The 24,562-nt window shown below is 37.8% G+C and overlaps 1 protein-coding gene across 1 annotated transcript; it reads right to left on the bottom strand.

Moving 5' to 3' along the window:
* Positions 1-1,654: 1,654 nt before the first annotated feature.
* LOC150075353 (O-acyltransferase like protein-like) lies at positions 1,655-24,271 on the bottom strand. The gene is made up of 15 exons (XM_090388241.1): positions 23,879-24,271; positions 17,880-18,100; positions 17,660-17,774; positions 17,459-17,546; positions 14,815-14,921; positions 13,631-13,807; positions 5,435-5,528; positions 5,234-5,326; positions 4,970-5,135; positions 4,785-4,864; positions 3,995-4,117; positions 3,777-3,897; positions 2,672-2,858; positions 2,421-2,563; positions 1,655-1,939 (listed from the first exon to the last, which is right to left on the bottom strand). The coding sequence occupies exons 1-15, from the start codon at positions 24,249-24,251 to the stop codon at positions 1,739-1,741; spliced, it is 2,289 nt and encodes a 762-aa protein (XP_090244367.1). The 5' UTR covers positions 24,252-24,271; the 3' UTR covers positions 1,655-1,738.
* Between the last annotated feature and the right edge of the window lie 291 nt (positions 24,272-24,562).

Raw genomic sequence — 24,562 nt, 5'->3', positions numbered from 1 at the left:
AGGACTAATTTTATCAACACGTGCTGCCAAAAAAAAAAAAAAAAAAAAATCTCAGGTTTATGAAGTTACAGAAACAGTGCTTCAGCAGGAACTGACAATGTATCCCCCTTGAAGACTATTTTGAAGATTCTTACCCATCTGTATCAACTATGCTATTTAAATGTCGGGTATGTATTGTCACGTGCATTATATAAATGTAAGCAAAGCATATATTTGAATTCTTTTCCCCTCCCCCCCCTTTTGTAAAGGGGAAATTCTAGCAATCTTACTGTATGTGCTTAAATTCTACTTCCCAGTAGAGTCCCATATTTAAAAATTAATGTATTTGTACATTATTAAATTGCAATCGTGATTTACAAACATCTATTTAGCACAGTGAATTATTTGTATAAAATTATAACATTGCACTTTTTTAAAAAAAATAAAGATTTATTGTGTGTAATAATTATTTAAGATAATAATTTATATTTAATTAATAAAATGTGACGTATACACGACGCCACATTTCATTTTCACGTCTGCGAGTGTTCATGCCGTTGCCATGGAGATGAGCGATTAGATTTCTTTCTCATAGCTAATTCCAAACGGAGATATTTTTAAACTTGGGTTTCCTGAAAAGGAGATGCGAAATTATCCTCCCCGAACAGCAAAATTATTTAATTTAATCCAAATAACATTTCTAGCTCGATTATACCGGTATTCCAACATTTTGTGTTGGTGGCTCGACTGGTATCTTAAATTGATATAAGGTTTAAGAAAGTTGCTAGCGTCAGTAGCAATGACCTGATACGAAGGGGAATTGGTGACGAGAGTTCAAGGACGAATACCGTCACGGAAATCATAAGCTCAAAGAAGACTTAAAAAAGTATTTCAGGGACGGACAGCGTAAATTAACTTATGAAGGCCAGCTACGTAATGAAAACTAATTACAATAAATAATTCTGTCAAAAAGTAGGGGGGTAGTAATAAATAATAACGTTAAATGCACAGAGCCAATTTTGATAGATTGTTTATAAAATGGAGGCTTTAGCAGACAATTGGAATCACTCCACTTTGAGGTATGCTTTTTTTTAAAAATAAAACCTAAATTTATTTAATCTAGATTTTGGTGGTTTTGTTTTGTTTTTTTTATTTTTGTATGTTTTACGTACAGGGTATTCTTTAGATTCCAGTGTATCTACATTCATTGTAATTGCGCAGCGGCCATGTTTCTTTGAAATTGTTCGAAAAGGAATAAAAAGCGTTTTTTTTTTAAATTATTATTTTTTTTTTTCAGTATGTGAAAATTGTGATTGAGCTGTCTGATTAAGGCAGTGGATTTGTTTGTATTTGATGTAAATATGTCGTATTTTGATGGTGCTGAAATTGTAGTGACAATATGTTGCTCATTAAATATATTTTGCTCAATTGAATTATGGTTGTATTTCTTGGTTCATACATTACACGAATAATTTATTTATATAAAATATTTATAAAAAAAAAGGCAGGGATTGGACAACTGGGTGATTTTATTTGCAAAATGAAGTTGGTACACTAAAAAAATGCCCTGAAATTGTAAATTTTTGTTAAAGTAATTTTATTTATTTTTTATTTTGTCTGTTTAAACAAATATATACAACAGTTTTCAATATATTGGGAATCCCATCCCAGTTAAACGTAGTGAGCAATATTTTGTGATATACAAGAATTTTTGTAGCCGATGCTACGATGGAAGGCCCTTATTCAACGCCATCTTTCTTCATTTGGGTTGAGGTAGGTTTGATGCCTTTCTTCGGGGGATTATACGGGTCAAAAGTCGTTGAATCCATCTTCGTGCAGGATTGACGCACTCTTTGGACAGGAACAGTGATTCCAGACTCATGTATGGATATTGGAAGATTAGAGAACACACAAAAGACAGCAAGAAACTCATGGTTGTGTAGCCCAAATAGAGAAGCATCTGGTGAAAGAAATTACCATTAGATAAATTTATTCTTTAATTTCCACCTTACCCAGATATCTTTAAAATTTTTTAAAAGTCGTGAAATATTTATTTTCTTTTTTTAAAAATACTATTAATAGTTTAATCAATTAATATTATTTTAATAATAATATAATTTAAAATATTAAAATTTTCATCATATTTTAGAAATCTTAACTAAATTTTAAAGATAAAACTTTAAAGATTATAGAAATACAGATTTTTAAAATTTAAAGATAAATATATAAAGATTTTAGACAATCGAATTTTAAATTTTAATCACATTTAATAAATTAACATAATTAAATAGATTACTACATTTTATAAACTTTAATTAGAATAATATACAGGGTGGCCAAAAAAAAGTGCGTGAACAGCAAATAGTTCACTTTATTTATGTTTTTTTATAGGTTACCCTATACATTCATTAGTTATATTTGGTAGGTGGAAAGGTACAGACCTGTTCGTATACCCCCATCTGTTGCCTCTCTCTTAGAATTCCTCCATAGAAAAGCATGATTGGGATGTGGAGCAAATAGGCAAAGTAACACATATTGTCGAATGGAATGAGACCTCTCCACGACAGTAACCTATTAATAATACCTAATAAAGATAGTAAGCAGTGTCAAGTCTATTGCCAGTGTCGTAGGACGGGGTTATCAAAGAAACTTATACAAGACATTTATTATATTTCCAATAAGTTCCACCTACCTCCATTTCCAGTTGCACACGCTACCACTATCCATGCAATCGCCAAGGCCCAGGCTGTTCTATGTGCCGCTGCATAGATTGCTGCTATGACTGGATTCATTTTATTTCCATCGTGGTATTCATGGAGGCCATAGACCACAGCCAGCAGGGTTCCTCCAGCGATCAGCCATCCCAGTACAAGAAATACCTAAATAATAAATATTCTTGTTTTAATTATGATTTAAGGACTGTCTAAATGTCACTACTCTTATGGGAGTTTATTGTTTTGGATTGTTTATTTGAGTTTAGAAAAAATGACTGGCAGCCTTTATTTTTCTTCCTCCCTATGAATCATCCTATATTTCTTGAGGAAATTACTGTTTAAATTATAATTCTGGCTTGGTTCTAACTAAAAGGATCCATGTCTAACTTTTTTCTGTTCTGGACATTGGCGTTTTTAGCATAAAATACAAACTACTAGCGTCATACGTTGGCCACTGTTGAAACTATTCACTATCAAGTCTGAACTGGCTGTGACAAGTTTCATCGGTGTGTGCACAAAGGCATTCTACTGGAAAGCCGCCACAGTACAATCAGGTAGTCGTGGATTCAAGGATCGAGCAACGAGTGGCAATAAAATTTTGTTTTAAAGCCCGAAAATGTGCAACTGAAACAGTTGCAATGGTGAATGCAGCTTATAGACATGAAGCACTATTGTGATTCAACATTTTTTGTTGGTATGTGGGGTTTCGTGAAGGGCTGGAAGATGTTCAGGATGATGCACGGAGTGGTCGCCCATCGCAGTCTCGTGCGGACTCGACTATCGCCAAAGTGTACTGAATTACCACGGATGTAGTTTAAAAATTAAATGGTAATAATTTTTTTTCTTTTAGATTTCAATTTTTTATTAATGTAGTCTTAAAACTTTTCAGATCCACTCTGTATAAAAAACTTTTTTTTGACTCCAAAGTACAAATAGGAGGAAAATATTCTTTTTATTAGCTTGGTATTTAAATAAATTGTTAAATTGATTTCGTTTAATTCATTAAAACTATTTAAATTTATTTTAGTTTGTATACTTATTCTAATGTACATACATTCTTCTGTTTTTTTGTAATTTGTTCACCTGGTTTGTCTTAATTTTGGGCCGGCATGTCACAAGATAGGCTGTTAACATTCCAATGCAGAATGGACCAATATGGTTGTACACTTGGACATAGAGAATACTCCACATATTGGATGCAGTCCTTATGGAAAGAGAAAAGAAATAAATGTGTTAACGATATTAAAATGAAGAAAGCGATAGAAAATAGTGCAAATTAAGCTACATTGATAGCAACTTACCTGTAATCATAAAGATAAGTGACCAAAGCGGGAGGGAAGTCTTTAACCACGGTTACAACTCCGGTTGCGATTGCGCCACCCAAAATTGCCAAAATGGCTACTGTAACCCCTCCTGTTTGAGACCTGAAAAAGAGTTTCTTTATTCATCCTTAAATGTTTCAAAATCAGACAGTACATTTATTAAATTCCCAGTACTAGCCTCTATGTACAAGGTGCAGTTAAAAAAATTCAGAAATATTTTTAAAATCATTTATTTTAATTTATTATTTTCAACTTAGTTTCCATACATTATTTCTATTAGTTGGTCCTGATAAGTCGACAAACAATAGACTTTCAAAGGCAAGAGTGTTAAGAACTAACCCAACCCCTTGTACAAAGTGTATAATGGGCCGGCCCTTGCATTTATTTATGTGTTTGTGTGTGCGTATCTGCCCACACGTGCAAGGTTAAAATACGAGTCAATTCAATATAATAATCAATAAGATAAAAAAATATTTTTAATTCGTAGAATTTTATGATTATTAAAAATTAATTTAAATACTTAAAAGATAATATTAAGGTAAGAAAAAGCTATTTGACTCAAAATAATTTTTTTTAAATATCAGAATTATGCCATTTTGTCACGATAGATGGCGCTATCTAAGTAAATTTCTCGTGATCATATAATGTACTGAAAGCTTGTATTTTGCATAATACAGTGTGCATTATATCAGGCAGATTATTCTTAAAAAACTATTTTTTTAATTTAAATTTATACTATATAGATTAAAATTAAATGCTGAATACTAACCTGCTTAACAGGAAGAGTATAACTGAAGTGACTAGATACATTTGCATTAGAGTCGCTAGGAACCATGTGTGGTAAAGACACTAGAAATGTAAAGATGAAAAGATAAGCAACAAATCATAACTATCGAAAATCCTTAAAAAAGTATTTTAATATTGGATCGATAGATGGCGCCACTTTACACTTACATCATTGTAAACGTCCCAAAAGTTATGAATAAATGCAATATTTGTCCACCACCTCCTCCTACAGTTTTCGATTTGTGGTTCGGCAAATGTTTTCCAAAATGGCCCATTTCCAATTAGAGGGGTGAGGAGGAAAAGCCCAATAGTTACCAGCTGAGCTAAGGCAAACCTACAAATAATAATAATATTTATTATTTTAATTATAAGGCAGAAATCTATTTTTTGTAAATTAACTTCACATAGTGTAAGTTAGGAAATGGTTCTTACCTTGAGTATTGAACAATAAGGTGTTTTGGAATGTAGGCGTAAATAGACGGTTTGTTTTCCTTCATCCATCGGGTATATACAGAATGGAAGCCCCTGTAATTCGATTAATCTTTATTAGTTCTGCTTAATAGTATTTTAATAGAGAAAGCTTTAACTGTAATTATAGAGTAGATTTTTTTTATGTTTACCAATTTCACTTACCCGATGAAGAAAAAGGTGTCAATCCCAACAGAAGGGTTAGCCACTGTGCTGAAAGCAATATGGTTCGTGAAATCAATGAAATTATAGCTGCTAGCTGTAAAAAAAAAAAAGGAAATATTTTCATATTTGTAGTATAACACATATCAACAAGAAGTGTTAAATTAATTTTCGAAAAAAACGTTACCATGGTGTTCAATAGATGGCGCCACTATGCGACGTAAACATTTTTTGTGAACGAAAATGACAATTTCAAATACACTAGATTAAAAAAAATTACAGACTCTCGAAAGAGGACTAATATGCACAGTCTAGGGCTTCGTGCCCCAGTTGATAAAAAAAAAAAAATTAGATATGCAACGTGCCAGAAAAAATTCCGCACGAAATATTAGTAGAAAGTTAAAGAGAAATAAGAAAACTACACGGAGTGGCCACTTTCTTAGGTACACCTACCTAATACTGAGTAGATCACTCAAAATAGCCTGGATTTGTCACGACACGGACTCCACGGGATGTAGAAATCATGTCACAAGGATATGTATAAGGATATGTAGAAATCATGTCACAAGGATATGTATTTCAATTTCTTCCCACAGTGGTTGCAAATTGGATGGTTGTAGATCTCTATTCCGAAGAGTTTGTTCCATCTCATCCTACATGTGCTCGGTTGGATTGAAATCTGATAACTGGGGAGGTCACCGCAGTGGAATGAATTTCCTCTCATTTTTCTGGAACCAGTCTGTACAGTTCATGCATCATGACGTGGCGCATTATGCTATTGAAAAAAAACCCATTCGCAGATGGATACACTGCAGCCATGAAGGAATGCGCCTAGTCGAAAACAATTACCAACATGTGGCACTTCGATGTTGCTCCACTGATAAGGAGCCCAATGTGTAAACTCCCTATTACCCTGCCACCACCACCACAGGTCTGCTTGTTAACAATTGGCAGGAGGGGTCCATAGACTCATGCTGTTTCACCATAGTTTGGTTTCCCATCAGAATGAAATAGCAGAGGCCAGGATTCGTCAGAGTACGCAAAGTTTTCTTTAATCCTCAGCTCTCCAGTGTTGATGTTCCTGAGACTATAACCGTACCTTCTTGTTTTTTTGCTCACTTCACAGGAGTGGAACCCAGTTCAATCTTCGACTGCGATACCACATCTGTAACAAAGGAGGTTGGCATTCGAGGTGAGCGGACGCGCTTAGACAGGGCTCCTCAGTTAAGTGGTTTACTTTTGGATAGTGCTTTTAAATATTTGATTTATTTAGATATTGTTGGATTATTTTGTTATAGGTTTTCCTGTAACTGTTTGATTTTAATAATATTATAGATATAATTTTTTAAAGTTACTTTCATTGATATTTATTTAATTTTATAATGGTAGTTACGAGATCTGCCTTAAACACGTCACAGGGTATCGTGACTCACACGGAAATAGCAGATGGCGATTTAGGGGTGAGTCATGATTTAATCCGTTGTGGAACCTGTGGAATGTTTTCCAAGGTCGACCTGGTGACTAATCCTACCTCACCTGGGGATTCTTTTCTTTGTGATCGATGTAAGGAGTGCACCGATCTTAAATTACAATTTGGTGCACTGAGGGAACAATTTGAGTCCCTGAAAAAACGAGTGCTTGCCCTCGAAAATAATGCATCTGGGAACTCGTCAGGGACTCAAAACTCCAGCAATCTACCAAGTGATGCACACCCGATTCGAGCCTCAAAAGAGAAAAACCAAGTGCAAACTACTCTGGTTAAAAAGGACATTGTATTATTAGGAGACTCCATTGTCAGGGAAACGGGGAATATTTTTTGTAATAAAGATAGGTGGAGGAGAACCAGGGTATGTCTGCCGGGAGCAACTATTGATGATGTCACCAACAGACTGTCAGATTTTAAAGGGGGTAAAGAAAATATTATTATTCATGTGGGAACAAACGATATTAAACGTACACGATCTGACGATTTGTTGGAAAAATACAGGACCATGCTGAGGAAATGTCGCGAGCTAGGCCATAATGTCTATGTGTCTGCAATTCTGCCCAGACACGATAGGAGGGATTATATGTTAAGAGCCTTGTGGATTAACTCAAGACTTGAAGGAATCTCCAAGGCTTTAGGGGGTAAATTTCTATCAGCATGGCCCACACTTGTAGGTAGAAGGAATTTGTTTTGTAGAGACGGGATACACTTAAACAAAGGTGGTGCAAAAGTTTTTGCCAGTATTATTGAGGATACCTTAAAGGTTCAGGGAAACTGCTAGTTAGGGGGGATGTGGGTAATACTGACACGCGTTTATCTGATAATATTGGTCAAAGTAACTCTTGCACATACCTCAAGAGTTCTTATCTGTTACCCCAACTGGACGTATTATCTAGATGTTCTGGGGGCACAAACGTTTCACGTGGGCGGGTAGCTAATGCGAGGGAAGAGAGCCTAAAAAACTTCAAGGGTTGTGTTAGGGTTGTTAAATATACAAGAACAGTAAATCTTAATTGTTTATACAGTAACGTTAGAAGTGTCGTCAATAAAATGAGCGAATTCGAACTGCTGGTTAAAACAAGTAACGCGGACATAATAGGGCTTACAGAGACGTGGTGCCACCCGGAAATTGGGGATGATGAGTTTCAGTACGGCTTGTATAATGTATTTAGGAAGGATAGGTTAGATAGAAGGGGTGGTGGGGTAATGCTTCTTATCAGAAGCAGCCTGAGTGCGATGATAGCTTTCCCGGATTCAGACGTTTCACATGCTAGTATAGAGTCTGTATGGTGTGAGATAGTTGGAAACAAAGGTATAATGCGAGTAGGAGTAATCTACAGACCAGGTGATTGTGAAGATTATGACAAAAGCCTCTACATGCAAATGGAATGGGCAAGTAAGCATCAATGCCTTATTATGGGTGATTTCAATCTGCCTCTAATTGATTGGAGTAAATGGGAAGGAAACTCGACATGGGGAACAAAATTTTTAAATCAACTAGATGACTGTTATTTGTATCAACATGTCAGGGAAAGTACTAGAGAAAAGAATATCCTAGACCTCATCATCACACATGAATCAGATGACATAACAGGGCTGACAGTAGAGGAACCAGTAGCAGGAAGTGATCACGGAGTTCTACGGTGGATGATGACGAGAGAGGTAGCAGAAGTAAAAGGCAAAGGAATGGGTTTTAATTTCAGAAAAGGAAATTACGATGCCTTAAGGTACTACGTGGCCTCTATTAACTGGGTAGATATCGCGCAGAGAATGAATACAATTGAACTGTGGTACGCTTTTAAAACATTAATCACAGATGCCTTGAATGCGTATATACCATTAAAGAAATACTCCACGAGGAGGGTTCCAAGTTGGATGACTAGTGAAGTTGCCGCATTACTTGAGCAGAAAAAGGTGGCATGGAAAGGTTACAGAACAACAAAAAGTACTGAAGCCTATAACAGCTACAAGGTGATGTGTAATAGAGCCACAGAAAAGGTTCGACAGGCGAAGGCAGTTTATGAGAAATCACTAGCAAACAGAGCAAAGAGGGGGGATAAAGAATTCTTCACATATATAAATGCCAAGAAGAGCAGGACAAACCAGATCGGACCTTTACGTAAGGGAAAGGGGATAGTAATAAATACACCAGCTGCCGTTGCAGATGAACTCAACAGTTATTTTGCATCGATATTTACAAATGAAAAGCCTTTTGTGGCAAAGGGAAATTGTGGGAGCGAAGTTAAAAAATATGTAATTAATGATATTGAAATTTCGCAAGATTATTTAATGAAAAAACTTTCGAGCCTACAGACCAGTAAGGCTCCTGGAGTTGATGGAATATACCCTATAATCTTAAGAGAGGCGGCAAGCGAGTGCATTGAACCATTGAGGCTAATTATGCGAGCATCATTAGACTCTGGGGAGATTCCCTTGGATTGGAAAAGTGCAAATGTATCTCCCATACATAAGGGTGGCTCTAAAAGTGAAGTTGGAAATTATCGACCTGTCAGTCTGACTTCAGTAGTAGGGAAAATCATGGAGGCAATGATCAAGGGTGGAATTCAGGATCATTTGGATCGAATTGAAATTCTCAAGGATACTCAGCATGGTTTCGTAAAGGGAAAATCATGTTTAACGAATCTGGTTCGCTATTTCGAAAGGGTCACTCACGAGCTGGATTTAGGGAATAATTTCGACATTGTTTATTTAGATTTCAGCAAAGCTTTTGACTCAGTCCCATAGGAGCGGTTGCTTTATAAGCTGGAACAGGTTGGAATCACTGGAAAATCCTTAGATGGATAGAAGGATGGCTTCAGGGCAGGAGGCAGAGGGTTGTGATAAATGGCTATTCCTCAGATTGGGTTGATGTAAGAAGTGGGGTTCCCCAAGGATCAGTATTAGGACCACTGTTGTTTTTAATTTTCATAAACGACATTGATGAAGGGATAGAGGGCGTGATGTCTAAATTTGCAGATGATGTTAAAATTGGGAGAGTAGTTAATGATCACTGTCAAGCTGAGCTTCTTCAGAGAGACCTAGATAGACTTCAGGAATGGTCAGAAAAATGGCAGCTGTGCTTTAATCCAACAAAGTGTAAGGTATTACACCTGGGAAACAGTAATCCCAAAAAAACTTATTCACTTGGTGGAGTTCAACTAAAGCCAGTACTGGAGGAAAGGGACTTGGGTGTTACGATACGGTCAGACATGAAATTCTCTGAGCATTGTAAACAGGTTGCAAGGAAGGCCCATGGTGTCCTATCGATGATCTATCGAACTTTTGCAAGTAGAGATAGGGACGTGATAATCCCATTATATAAGGCTTATGTTAGACCACACTTGGAATACTGTGTTCAAGTATGGAGACCGCACCTGAAGAAAGACATCGAGCTTCTTGAAAGGGTGCAAAGAAGGGTAACTCGCCTGGTGAGATCGGCAAAAGGGCGTCCTTATGAAGAAAGACTTCGAATATGTGGGTTGCAGAGTTTGGAAACTAGACACCTTAGAGGAGATTTGATTGAGGTGTTTAAGGCTCTGAGAGGCATCAGTAAAATGAATGAGGACGAAATTTTCAAGATTATAAATGATGCTAGAACTAGGGGACATAAATTCAAGTTACGGGGGGAAATGTTTAGATTGGATTGCAGGAAGTTCTATTTTAGCCAGCGAGTTATAAATTACTGGAATAAGTTGCCTTCATGGGTGGTAGAGGCCGACAGTTTGGGGAAATTCAAAGGGCATCTGGATAGTACTTTCGGGTAAGGGAAGCGCATAGGATGATAGGTTTAATTTCCTTTTTATTTATTTTTTATTTTATTTTTTTTTTATTTATTAATTATTATTATTTATTTATTTATTTTTTTTTTTTGTTTTTATCATTGTTTTGTTCGGATTTTTTTTTTTTTTTGGCTGGTGCAGCATAAGCCATAGGCTTTCTTGCACCATGCGGCCGTTACTAATACTAATACTAATACAAGATAGGATAAGTTCTGCGTTCTGAAAGATTCTTTGGTGGTTATCCCTTTTGTACCGAGTTGTTATTTTAGTTGTTGATGCAAGAAGCAATATTTTCTCTGAATATACTGACAGAAAGAGCAATTGAGCACCAACAGAACCTATTTGTCAGCTTCATTGACTTTAACAAAGCGTTCAATTGCTTGAAACATGATATCCTCTTCTAGCACTTGAACAATCTAAACATCAATCTCACTGAAATAAGGATACTACAGTTACTATACCTTAAGCAATAAGCGGCAATCACTGTAGAGGGAGAAACAACATACTGGGTACAAATCCAGAAAGGAATGAGGCAAGGATGCGTGTTGTCTCCTATGCTGTACAATCTCTATATTGAGACCATTATAGATCTAATGCAAGATTCTAAAGAAGGAATTACTGTTAATGGTTCAGTTATCAGTAACCCGCGATATGCAAATGATACTGTACTGATTGCAATATCAGAGGAAAAGCTACAAACACTCCTCAACAAAGTGGTAACAGCCAGCGAATCGAGAGTCTTAAGAATTAACGCCAAAAGACCAAAACTATGGTCATAAACAAAAACGCCTTGCCTGGAATCAAAATACGCTGTGGCAACTCCCCCATCGAACAAGTGAATAGCTCTAAAAATCTAGGAAAGATCTAAACAAATAATAATAGCCAAGGCAGAGAAATTAGAAGCAGAATTGGTATGGCCAAAGAATCTTAAGAACTTCCTCTGTACCACGAAACTGCATTTTTAGAAATGATATCCAATGGCCAAATGCTACACATGGAGCACTCTCCTATATGGATGTGAGACCTAAGTCATGTGGAAGGCAGAAATCAGGAAACTGGAAGCCTTCCAAAACGTGGACGCTCAGAAGAATGCTCAAAATTCCGTGGACAGATCGGGTCACCAATGAGCAGGTCCTTAAGAGGGCAAGGGCCACAAGGACACTACTGACTACAATTTCAAAGAGAAAGACTGCCTACCTCGGGCATATTATAAGAAGACCACAATATGACCTGCAGAGACTAATCCTGCAAGGGAAGATTAAAGGCAAAAGAGCAAAAGGAAGACCAAGTAAAAAGTAGCTTGATAATATCAAAGAATGGACAGGGGGTCTTACGACGCAAGAACTATTTCACAAAGCAAGAGACAGAGTTGGCTGGAACATGGTCTCCAACGTTCAAATTGAACATGGAACCTGAAGAAGAAGATGGCTCGTTGATGCAAGAAGTCAACCTTCGTTGACTTCTTGCATCAACGAGCTCGGTTAAATTGGTTTAATTTATTAAAATATTTTAATTTGTTAATATTCATTTTAGAATTGATATAACTTATAGTGCCAAAAGTAGCAGGACCCTTGACTGGCTTTTATAACACTTAATTACTTCATGAATTGGTTAGGAATCTGCCTCGTCGGCAGATTCCTAACCAATTTTTGGAAAGAGGATGGCGGTGTTTTGGTCCGGTATTTCTTAAACGCAACAGGCGTATTGGCTGCAACCGACGCTCCAGTTCATTCCAAAGGTATTCAATGGCAGTGGCCAAACTTTGACAGCATTCAATGAGGACTGACGTGATCTACGTACTGAGTGCTCCTCGGTCTCTGTCTGTCAATATTTTACATCTATCCAATCATTTCATGGGTGTAGTTGACCACGACATTTGCATTTGGAGATTGCGTCAGCCACCATTGATATAGTGTTCCAGTTTTGCAATTTTGTCACAAACAGATTGGTTGCTAATATGGCATCCAGTGATGACTCTCCACTGGAAGTTGCTAAGCTTCATGCCCCTCAACCGACCTGCTGCATTTCGTTGATCTGCTTACTTCCAACATGAATTGTTAGAAGTTAGGTGTTATTCTAAGCGCCGAAGCAACTAACACTATGAAGTTCGATGTATTGTGTTTGTAATTGTGTTTATTCTTCAGTCGGTTTGCTGTTTGTTGGTATAACAGCAACTGCATTCATGCGAGACCATGAACGTAGTTGCCCTTATACCTATTCCTGACACGTGGATGATGGCTGTTTTATCTAAGTGGTGTCCAGATATTTTTGTCAATACAGTATAGTGAAAATTCTCTCTGGAGTGAATAATGTGGATAATCGCAGGGATAAAGAGGCGCCTGGAAAAAACTTATTCTTCAGGCATTCTCGCCCGATATCATGTGAAGGATTTGGTGGTGGGCTGTATACTGAATTCTCCTGTTGTGTAACAGTGGGGATAGTAAATGGAGCATGTCGCCACGATCCTTGGAGAAGCAGCATCTCAGGTACACTAATAGAGTGGACAATGACTACAGGTAATACATCCTTAGAAGGAGGCATTAAATGGTTAGTCATTATCAGACAATTTAGATTGTAATTTGAATCACTAGTTCACTTTCCCCTTAAGGTCTTTTTATGCATATTATCTGCGACACTGTCCTACTTCTCGCTACTAGCCGTTGCCCTAGCTTCTGGCGTCCCTTTATCCTAGTTTGTCATTCTCCTGTTTGCAGTACACGTACAATAGTTCACACTTTAAAATCATTATTATCATAATATGCAATAGATGGCGCTATTAAAACCTCTTAAGATCTTGCCCTTGGCACTGTTGGCATAATGGAACCTCTGAGTTTAACGATGCAAAACTAAAAGCCGAGCTTTGGTTCTCAAAACTAATTATCTTAATTTGAAAAGACTAAACGAAAGCGATCTGTTCTTATTGTATACACTTACTGTATTTGTATAGATGAGCTGGGTGCGCTATGCCATACGTGTGAGTGTAGATCGACGCTAATACTGAAAATAAACGAATTCCACGAATCGACCCAACAGTAGTTCCATCGTCTGTTTTCATCAGACGCTGGAGATTGGCCATAAAGGAAAACGACTGACCCATCTGGACTAGTTTGCCTGAAAACAGGAATAAAGTTACTGTTAGAATAACATAAAAGGTCATGTAAATCTTCCTTACACTATCCTACCAAAAGTTGGGCGAGTGTACTATAACTTTTGGTAGGATAGTGTACATTTTTATTAGTCTAAATTTGTATTTAGTTAAGTATCGTTGTTCTAAACTATATACTAAATAAAACTATCAAAATGTCTATATTATCCCTATTTCTGCTAACATCTTCAGCACTGCCTCTATCACTATGGCAACCTCCTCTCCTCTCCTCCCAAACACATAATAATCTTAAAATTCATAATTTTTCTTTTGTTCTAAAATAGGTATTGGAGTTATCTATTGAGGCGGTTTTATATTTTATACTCTGGACAATTTGCTTGTAAAATTGTACGCTATTCTAAAATATTCTTAACACGATATTTAAAATAAGACTGTACTTGTGAAGTGGTAAATAAAGCACCTCCATAAGAGGGTCAGTGTTGGATCGTTCAGCCTTTCGCATACACAAAAAGTCGGACAGAGAAAATGTGTTATTACTTGTAGGGTTAGGTTACAGAGATGACCTACATTGTCGCAGAGACAGGGCAAAGAAAGTAAGTGTAACCCCATTTAACGGCATGTTCAGGTGCCCCTGTCTCAGGAATAAACTAAATTTCAGATGGATCTGCGAAATGAAGCAAGCGGTCAGCGTCTATCAGTATTAAGAATTTTAATTAGTGCGCAGGGGACGAAAAAAACATTAATAAATACAGGTGAAGTGTCTTAAGGCTGTATTGACTGCTGCTTATTAAAATAATGTGCCCCCCCCAACTTTCTGACAGAGATTTTGCAAATATGAGTTGATATAGACATCAAGCAATGGAAAAAATTCAACAGGATACGAAGCTCTTAACTGTTTCCAACGATATTTAATCTTATTTTTAATAAACTGTGTTTGTGAAAATGTATTTAATCATTACATTTCTATTGTAGTTATATAAATTTAAATTGTATCCATTTAATGTTTACTTACTCTGTTTTTCATGACCTTTTGTACCCTGTTTAGTATTCCTCCTTCGTACAATGAAATCTGTTATGGTCCCGAGCACTACAAAGAAAACGGCTGCACCTAAAACACCCCTGTAATAAAGGCATAATAACTTCTATAGCAAATTGTCAGAAAATATAGGCCTAATCAAGTTAATATTTATCGAAAAGGGATCAAAGTAATCATTTTTCTAAGTTCATTTTATTGTAAAATAAGTGAGATAAAAACTTAAACTTAAATTAGTTGTTTTTACTTTTCTTTTTGTTTCCTTTATAGCCTTGTTGAACTAATTTTTATATTCTTTAACTGTCAAGCGTGAAGGCAAAATCACCGAACCAAAAAACGCACTTTTTATTTTAAATAAAAAGTTACCTCGTTGTTTACACGCATCAAGATCATGATTACATCAAGATCTTTTGCCTTTTGCCCTTCTTTTTTCAAGGACAAACATCAAAATGCAATTAAGCACGTGTTTCATCACAACTTAAACAATATAAGTTGTCTATTTCGTATAGGTCTGCTTACTAACAGACGACGTTTAGCACATCACTGCACGAGCTGTGACGTGTAAACAATGAAATTTAGAAGTTGTTCTTTCATTGGCCAGCTGATTACCAATTCATGAATAAATTTGAATAATAAAGTTTACGTCACAGAATTTATAATTGTTTTTAATAATCCATTGATAAAATATTCATAATAAATTCCTAATGTATTGATTAATTATTATTGACAATAATTACAAGGAATTAGTTTCGTTTTTTTATTTATTATTAATTTTTATATATTTTTTAATACAGTAAAATATACTTCAATCAGTCACGTTACCATTTAGTAAAAAATTCTTTAGTCAAATATTGAGCAATAATGCACCGTTGCAAAAAGATGGTTGTGGGTTACCACTCACAATGGTACAGTATCTGCATTTTAATTCTTCAACCTGGAAGTAGTTGAAGCGTTTATTGGTTCGGAACAAGGCCACTTCGAATTTCTTTAACGTATTGCACAGGTTGTTGCAATTTTTTGTATGAAATGACAGGTGCTGTTATTATTTACACTAGATCACTGTGGTCTGAGGTCACAGAGTGTTTCCTGTTTAACCATCGGAAGGAGAAAGGAGGGAGTTGTACTGACCGAATCGTCACTTTAAGCTTTGTTTGGAATTTAGTCCTACAGGTCAATATGTTCGAGTCATAAGAGCTCAGAGTGACCCCCTATATGTGGTCCATCAAGCAGGTTCCAGGAATGATCACAACGAAAAAAAAAAACAAGAGTCCTTTTCCAATGCTGAAAATTTCAATTCAAAAAACTTTTTGATCATTAGCAGCGATCACCTTTGAAAGTCTCATTCTGGACTTTCAAAGGTGACCCAGTGAAGTTCAAACTATGCAGATTCATCCTAGTGGAGTATCCAGCGCAGCAAGTTTTCCAGGCCTTCAACTCTTGTCAACTAGATACCACTTTGGATCCTACTCAAATTTCCAAGGTCAAATATTACCTCTGATTGGACTATAAGGACAATTAGCATATAATCGAAATTAAAGTATCATATTTAGTAAATACAACTAACTGAAGTATGGGATCCAGCTAACCGATGTAAACCCGATGAATGATGCTATTATGATAATTGCTTCTAACTATACGCCCTACTTTGTCGTTAAGGGGCAAAGCCAGCTTGCTTGCATAAACAGATTTAATAATACTATATCAGAAGCTAGCGCAAAAATACCAGTTGATCAAAGAAAGTGTACCATATTACAAGGCCCAAAGCCGTACTAGAGACCTCAATCCACAAGCTGTACTGGGACCGCGCCATAATAATGGACAAGACAATCCCGCATAACAGACCAGACATAATCCTCATCGATAAGAAGGAAATGGCTACCTACCTGATTGACAAAGTGGTGCCCAACACCAGCAACCTCCAGAAAACATACGAGGAAAAGATCAAGAAGTGGGACCATTGGGACAAATATCAAGACCAATACTGTGAGAAGGACGCTGCGTGATATGAGTTACCAGGATCGCGCAGCCGTCCACAAGCCACTAATACCAAATGTTATATCGTCTAGCTTGGTATAAGGCCTGTCATTTTTCGACCGTAGACCAATGAAAAGCTGTGCTTTGTTGTGAAGATTCACGGTACATGGTCTATGAATTCGACGGTCGTGTCTGGGTGTAGAGATTGCCCATAGAAAGCTACCTGACGGACGTGATCGTCCCGACAATGAAGTTTGGCGGAAGCGATGGAGTGTTTCTATGGATGTTTTTGAATAGAGCATTTGGCCTGGGACCATTGGTTGTTTTTGACAAAACCACGAATGCTGAGGGCTATATAGATGTCCTGGAGACAATAACACTTTACTTATGATACGGCAGCACGTTGGGGAAGACCCACTAGATATGGCAATGATCTTATAACTTTATCCAACCTTTATTATACTTTCAGAATTTCTGTGAGTGGTGTATGTGTATATAGAGAATGGCATTGTTTTGTATTGGCATTCCTTTATTTTAATGTGTATCCAGGGGAGGGCCGTCCCGAGGATGAAAGGAGTGGACGGCTGGATGAGTGTGTGTGTGTATATATAAACTACGCATTAATTTATAATTTATATATTATACTTACAATATAATCTTTTCTTCTATGTTTAATTTCACCTGCTTCTTGGTTTCACAGTAAGCCACCCTGGCAGGACCTCCCAGAAATTTAAAAGCTTCATTTTGGAAGAAAAAAAAATAAATAATAAATAAATATTAAAATAAACCCAGCAGCAGTTGATGAAAGGATGCAAAAACAATCATAAAAATTATCGATTGGATTACTTACTGTAGTTAAAGATGCTTTCGACATCATTCCGGGAGCAAAGTGAAGGAAAACAAACACCAATACGAGAAATCAGATATTTGGGATTCACTCTGGCGTTCTTTAAAAATTTAAAAAACTGAAATAAAAAAAAAAAATAATAAAAGTAATCATCGTAATACTATTAATTAAAAGTAATACTATTAATGATTTATCCAACGAGAAAAACAAAGCTCTCTCTTACCGTCTTGGTGTTGGCAATGTAAGAAGCAGACCGGTTGCCATGATGATAGTCTTCCAAAGCGTTCAGAATTGCCTTGGAGGGACGGAGCTCAACCATACAGTACTGGCCACGTATTTCTTCTTTCTTGCCTGCACTGATACTAAGACATTCATCGTATTCTCCAAGGGCTGTTACGGTCCCTCGTAAAATTCCGCTGGGAGGTTTACCCATCGCATCCAGCACTGAAGAAAGAAAGAAAGATTTAAATCTATATTTTATTGTCATTAGACCATCGGTAAATATAAATAGATTTTCAAAATCCATTATAGGCATTTTGACCGCATAACCCAATAGACTTGTACGTGGTCCACTCAACAAGAGTTTGGGGTTTCTGGGTTAGTGGAGGTAACTTTAAGTGAAAGACTTCTTTCAGCTGACGTCACAGTCTCGTGTCATTCAAATCTAACTTTCCGTTTCATTTGGTTCAAGTTGTTACGCGCTGCCACTTTGTAACCTGTTGTCACGTGCTCAAAGACACCATTCACTTGACGCTTCTTAGGAGCCGCTCACAAATTTCATAATGAAATATTTTATATATTTTTTTATATATTTATACGTATTATAAATAACGAAATATTTTTATTAGATTGTTTAGAGACTTTAGTTTTAAATATCTGTCAACCTACTTGTCTTTTATTTTCATTATTTTAACCTTCATTGGTCCCTCTCCAAGGGACTGTTCGCTTTAATGTCTTATTCTTAAGCAATACGATAATGCTGCTTGAATTGAGTTTTATTAGATATAATTCAAGTATAGTTTACTCGAGGGACTGTTTATTTACACATATGACCATTACGATTGAGCAAAACAACTTGTTGTGAAAGAAAACCTCTGTAGGTATCATGTGGGTCAACTACAGAAATGGCGGTTTTGGTAGGTTGATAAGAAAATGGGACATTTGCAACTGTAAGCTTAGCTGATGTTTACCAATGTAAGACAAAGACAATTTAAACTATAAGTAACGGATCGATGCGTACAGTTTTCATCTTGGAGCTTCCTCAAACATCCGAGTACACTAACTTAAAGAATATACAAATTCTGGCAGATATTCTGTCCACGAAGTTTGCTGGCAATTTCTTAACTTTGAATATGCTGGCTGTTTTCTTCTGGCAGGGACCCATACTTCCTCCAGTTCAAGGTTGAGGTAAACCTGCAGTTGTTGAAAACTAAGGAATGGTAAGGTATTATAACATCCTATTTGCACAGTGGTTCTTCGTTTATTCATAAGAACAAATGAACTCCCAATGTGACGTTCTCAAGTATGGTTTTCAGGTTTGCGTGCGATGTTTACCTCTGCTTCCTTCTCTGTCCTCTTACGAAAGACATTTGAACAGAGGAAAATGGAACAGCTGCACACACTAACATGAACACTACTCACGAGCGAAAAACATGCGTCGAATTAAAACGCTCCTTAAAATTATACGTCTAGAAAGTAAAGGGGATTACTTAAAATCTGATATTATAAAAACAGATGTTTTATTGCAATGATCCAATACTTTTTGCAGCGAAGTGTATTTACGATAGCTTTACTTTTCTCTTAAAACTAAATACTATTAATATGTTAGGGCATCTCATTAATGCGATGGAAATATCGTCCATTCCTCCAACCAAACAGTTTTAATTGGGCCAATGATGTTGGCTTCTATGAACGAGACCTCACATGTCCCACTCTGTCAATTATGGAGTGATTCCAGAGACAAAGCGACCAGAGAACTTAAATGTATTCTATTACTGATGTGGCTGCATGAGCTATTAAATCTGGATGCTTTCAAAGCGCATGGTTAAAATATGGGTCTGTAGGGCACACAGGTTCAGAAAGTACCAAAGCAACAACATGTGGCCAGTGTTGACAAGTAGGTCATATACTATATCTGGTATCTGTAAGGGGACTTGTAAAAAGTGAGATCCAGATGACAAAGTGGTCAATTCGAATCCTTCCGAACTTTTCAGAAATGTTATGTAGAAATTCAAGTGGAATATCAACTGATCCATCTGAAGTAACCTAAGTTCCTGAAGAATAACTAGTGGGTATTAAAGTATTCCTTCCACCTAAGATGTACGCTCACTGGCCAAAAAATTAGAAACCTTTATTTGTTCCACAGTCCAGTCTTGTAGTTGGCGGTTTAGCTCCAGTCGAATATTTCGATTTTTTTTTACCGAAAGGCACCACCAAATACGGAGGATGCGGAAAGGTCAGGAATGACCACCGCATGTTCACGGAGCAATATGGCCTTAGTTGCTAATGCTCCTAAAAAACAAACAACAACAACCGAAAGAAATGGTTTTCGTATAGGCACTCGAGCACCATATCCCAGATTCTTCAACTCCCACCCCACAGTTCGTTTGGAAATGGGTCTTTCTTTGCCTAAATCGAATTTTTCAGTCATTTGCTATATACTGGACCGTCTGTAGATTTTCTCTCGTCCCTCGTTTATTGTATACTTTTGAGATGATTGGTTTCCGACCAGGGATTTCTTTTGTTAATCTTTTCAAATGAAACATTCATTTAATACGTTATGTAATAACGATAACAAAGCAGTCACTTTTTGAACTCACGAAACAACCGACACGATGGTGAGAACCCGTTTCGAGTAAATGCCAGTTATACTTCACGAAAGGGGAGTGCTTTCGTAGCGCAATCTCTGACGATAACATGGTAACCTCATTGTTGAATGTAGCGAGTTTTGTTCATTGCTTTTTCTAGTTAAAATACAAAAATATTGGGAACGCAGTTAATAATAAGTTGGTCTGTCTTTAGCGGCAATAGTACCCCTTAGCAATAATTCTACAAGGTATGTACAGGTGTCTCTGGCGTCGGCATTCTGATCACGAGGTCCGATGGAATGGTCAACAAAAAGCCACGACTTGGCACTATGCGAATTCTTCTTATTGGGGTGGCAAAGAAGAGGTTTACGAGAACAAAAACACAAAATAGGAGCGGCTTTTCAAATACACTGTGGACCTTTTACAGTCTTCTCTGATATTCAGGACAATGTCCCGACGAAGTTCCATTATGTTGTAGGTTTGCTTCTCAAGTTTTCTGTTAAGTCTATTAATAAGAATTTTGATGATAGGGTGTAGTAAAAGAATATGCCAAAACTCATCATCACCCACGAACCAGATGATATCATACGGCTGATAATACTGGTACCATTAGAAGGGAATGGACACGGAGTTCTAAGTTGGAGTTCTAAATAACAGTACTGAAGTCTACAACGACTACACTATTCGACAAAATTAACATAACAAAATGTTTTTCATGAATATTTTATTGTGACCAGTGTTGCCAAAGGTGAATATTTGATATAATAGGCATCCTAGCATGCAAATTCCGAGTACCCAATTGAAATCTATCCACCACCCTATAGAGCAGCACATTATGCAAATTATTCATGCCTATAAAAATACGAATTGCGACCACATCACTTCATTCCCGTTTTTGGATTGTTCAGTGGGACAGCCACATCTCCGTACTCAGGATGGCAGGTCATCGTCGTTTAGATGATTCTTTGCGATGGTGGGCCGTTGGACGACTTGAAGCCGGGCAGTCGCAGACGGGAGGTGTCACGTTGGTTTAATGTGTCACGCAGCGCCCTCTCCGCACTTCGGAAGCAGTTTCAGGAGACAGGAGCCATTAGAAGAAGAGCTGGCGAAGGTCGCCCGAAGGCTACTTCAACCAGAACAGACCGTTATCTGGATCTAGCAGCAAGACCCAACCCTACGATGTCCTGTCATCAACTGGTGAAAACATTTCCAACCGGACTGTGTTAAGAAGGCTCAATTCAAATGGACTGTACGCAAGGAAGTCAGTGGTTTGTATCTCCTTAACCCCAAACCACCGCAGAATTCATCGAAACTGTGCCATGAACATGTGACTTGGAGCCCTGACAAATGGGTACAGTTCTGTTCTCTTTTTTGGTAATTCTTATACAACCCTTATAAATGTCCGTTATACCTGTCCCAAGTTTCTCCCTGTCTCCTCATTTCATTGTAAGAGCCAAGAGGGTAACTATGGACCGGTTAGTCTGGATTCAGTGATAGGGAAAATCATGGAGGCAATTATTAACATTGCAATACAGGGACATTTAGATAGAAATTAAATTGTAAAGGATATACAACACGGTTTTGTTAAGAGAAAGTCATTTAACTAATGTAGTTGGCTATTTTGACAGTCATCGATAAGAGCGATGTAAAAAATAATTTCCACATTGTTTATTTGGATTCAGTCCAGCACGAATTCTGATGTATAAGTCAGAAAACGTTGGAAGATTATAAGGCGGATCGCGGAGTTGCTGCAGGGTAGGAGGCAGAGGGTTGTAATATATGTTTTACTTTATTCAGATTGGGCTAATGTTAGGAATGGAGTTCCCCAAGCTCGATACTGGAACCACTGTTATTTCTGAATTTCATAAATAAAATGGATGGAGGGATAGAAAGCGTGAAATCGAAAGCTGCAGATGATATGAAGATTGGGAAAGTGGTTAATGATCAGCGCAAGCAGTTATATTTTAAGGCAGCAAATTGCAAAGTACGCTTGAGAATAACAATCCCCCAAATAACTTACACACTTCATGGGTTTGAACTAAAAACACTAGAGGAAGAAAGAGATTTGAGAGTTACGATACGGTCCAACATGAAGTTCCCCAAGCAGTGTACACAGGTGGCAAGGAAAGCCCATGATGTTCTATCGATCACTTATCGAACATTTGCTTGTAGAAATAGGAGTCATAAATCAAATCTCATAATCCCTACTGTACACTGATCCCTACTGTCAAAATCCCTTCTGTACACTGAGTGATAATCGCCGAGTTGGCTAAAAAGTGGAGACTGACTGGGATTATGGAATTATATTATGATCAGTATACAGTAGGGATTATGACTTCCTATTCTGCGCAAATAGGTGTATGTATGGACATAACGCTGGTGAAGTACCAAAGACAGGAACGGCTAATATAAGATTGTAGTTCGCATACGTAGCGATTAGTTTTTGAGTGCCTGGGAAGAATGGGTCGGCGTAGAGATCTTTTCGACTTCGAACATGGAATGACTGTAGGGGCGAGATGTGCAGTTGCCAGTATTTTGACAACAGCCAAGATGTTAACTATTCCCGTTCAGTGGTGTCACGAGTCCACCATGGCTGAACAGCGGTCGAGCAACCAGTCAAAGGTCACACGTGGGACAGCTATGTGTGATCGATGCCCATGCTGAGTGTCGCGTGGGTTGTGTTTCGTCTCTTAACACAGCACCTCTGCAGAGTGTCCTCGTGGGTAGCACAGTTGGTATAATCACCGTGTTCCCCACACCGGATGGAAAAGACCTAAGTTCGAATCCCTTCAATGACGCCAGGAATTTTTATGGGCCTTTTTCACAGCGTAGCTGGGTTAGTTTTCTCTGGGGACGGTTTTTTTTCTCCCGGAAACTCGTGTGTTTCATCCAGCAAGCGGCAAATCGATTACAGAACACATGCAAGTTACAGACATATTATGTATGATGCAATATGGCCAAATTTGCTGATGCGCCTAAAACTCTACTACAACCAACCAGCACTATCACAGGACACCACCTTACAACGCCTTGTGGAGTCCATGCCAAGATATGTAAGGCTGTATTATGGTCAAAAAGTGGCCCCACGAGTTATTAGCACTCCGGTTGAGAACTGTATTACAGATGGTACATCCAATTACTAAATTGTAGTTATGCGTAACTACAATTCAGTAATTGGACTACTGATTGAGGTAATGCAATATGTCAGTTAACAGGGCTAGCGCTAGCGTTTGTGGCGCAAACTTGTAACGGCACCTAACGACTATTTTAGGCGGTGCCTGTGGCAAGTACCTTATCTACGCACCCCTAGCGCCGGCCCTGTGTCAGTAAGAGTTTATTTCCTATCGATTGTGGACTATTTACAGCATACGCGAATGCTATTTGTATTTTTAGTCGTTAATTAGAGGTCACTTACTTTGGATCGAAGACTCTTTCAAGTTAAGCGCTCCAAGCCCCACCGTTATCAAGCCACTAATGCACCGTCCCGATATTTCGGTGCCCTCTGCCCCATCCGGCATGCTGGACATGACCATTCTGAAAGCTGACCCCACGAGCTTCTTCAGTCTGTCTTCGACATCCTTCATCGTCTCTTCAAACTCCGCGTGGTCCTCGTTTGCTGGCGATGTTACGCTCGGCCTGTGGGTGGTTGTTGGTGCCGCGGAGATGCCCCTAGTCGTCGGAATCGCCGTCGGTTCATAAACGCTAGTGTTCGACTCGCTGCCATCGGTGACACACTTTGCTGACCCTAACAGTAGCAACTGGAGAGCAAACAGATAAACTTTCCCCATAACTGCTCCGCGCACCACGCAAATGCTTGTACTCAATTTCCCCGCATCGAACACACTCTTACTATCCGTCTCAAGGCCGTATGAAATTGCCTCCCCCCCTCTTTGCGCATGCGAGGTAAGAAGATTTGGAAATGGTTACCTCATTCAGGTGCGCCTACAAACATTGTCAGCAACACGTCATACGTAAACTCTAAGGCTGCAACGTGCTTTGTGGTCTCAACGAGCGCGAGGATGTATATTATTGGTTCTGTTTTTCACTAAAGAAGTTTGATGGTTAGGTTTATAATTTACAAGAGTTTAACTTGCAGATT

The sequence above is a fragment of the Mastigoproctus giganteus genome, chromosome 14 (genome assembly GCF_048544385.1).
Source record: "Mastigoproctus giganteus isolate SK-2022 chromosome 14, ASM4854438v1, whole genome shotgun sequence".
Classification (NCBI taxonomy): Eukaryota; Metazoa; Arthropoda; class Arachnida; order Uropygi; family Thelyphonidae; genus Mastigoproctus; species Mastigoproctus giganteus.
The sequence above is the reverse complement of the archived record's forward strand: the minus strand, read 5'-3'. Positions and strand labels throughout refer to the sequence as shown.

Coding starts and splice junctions, on each gene's coding strand:
- LOC150075353 (XM_090388241.1), bottom strand. CDS start 24,251: ATGGGGAAAGTTTATCTGTTTGCTCTCCAGTTGCTACTGTTAGGGTCA. Junction 5,529..13,630: donor AGCTCATCTATACAAATACA/GTAAGTGTATAC, acceptor TTTTTTTTACAG/CTAGCAGCTATAATTTCATT. Junction 3,898..3,994: donor ACTTATCTTTATGATTACAG/GTAAGTTGCTAT, acceptor TCTTTCCATAAG/GACTGCATCCAATATGTGGA.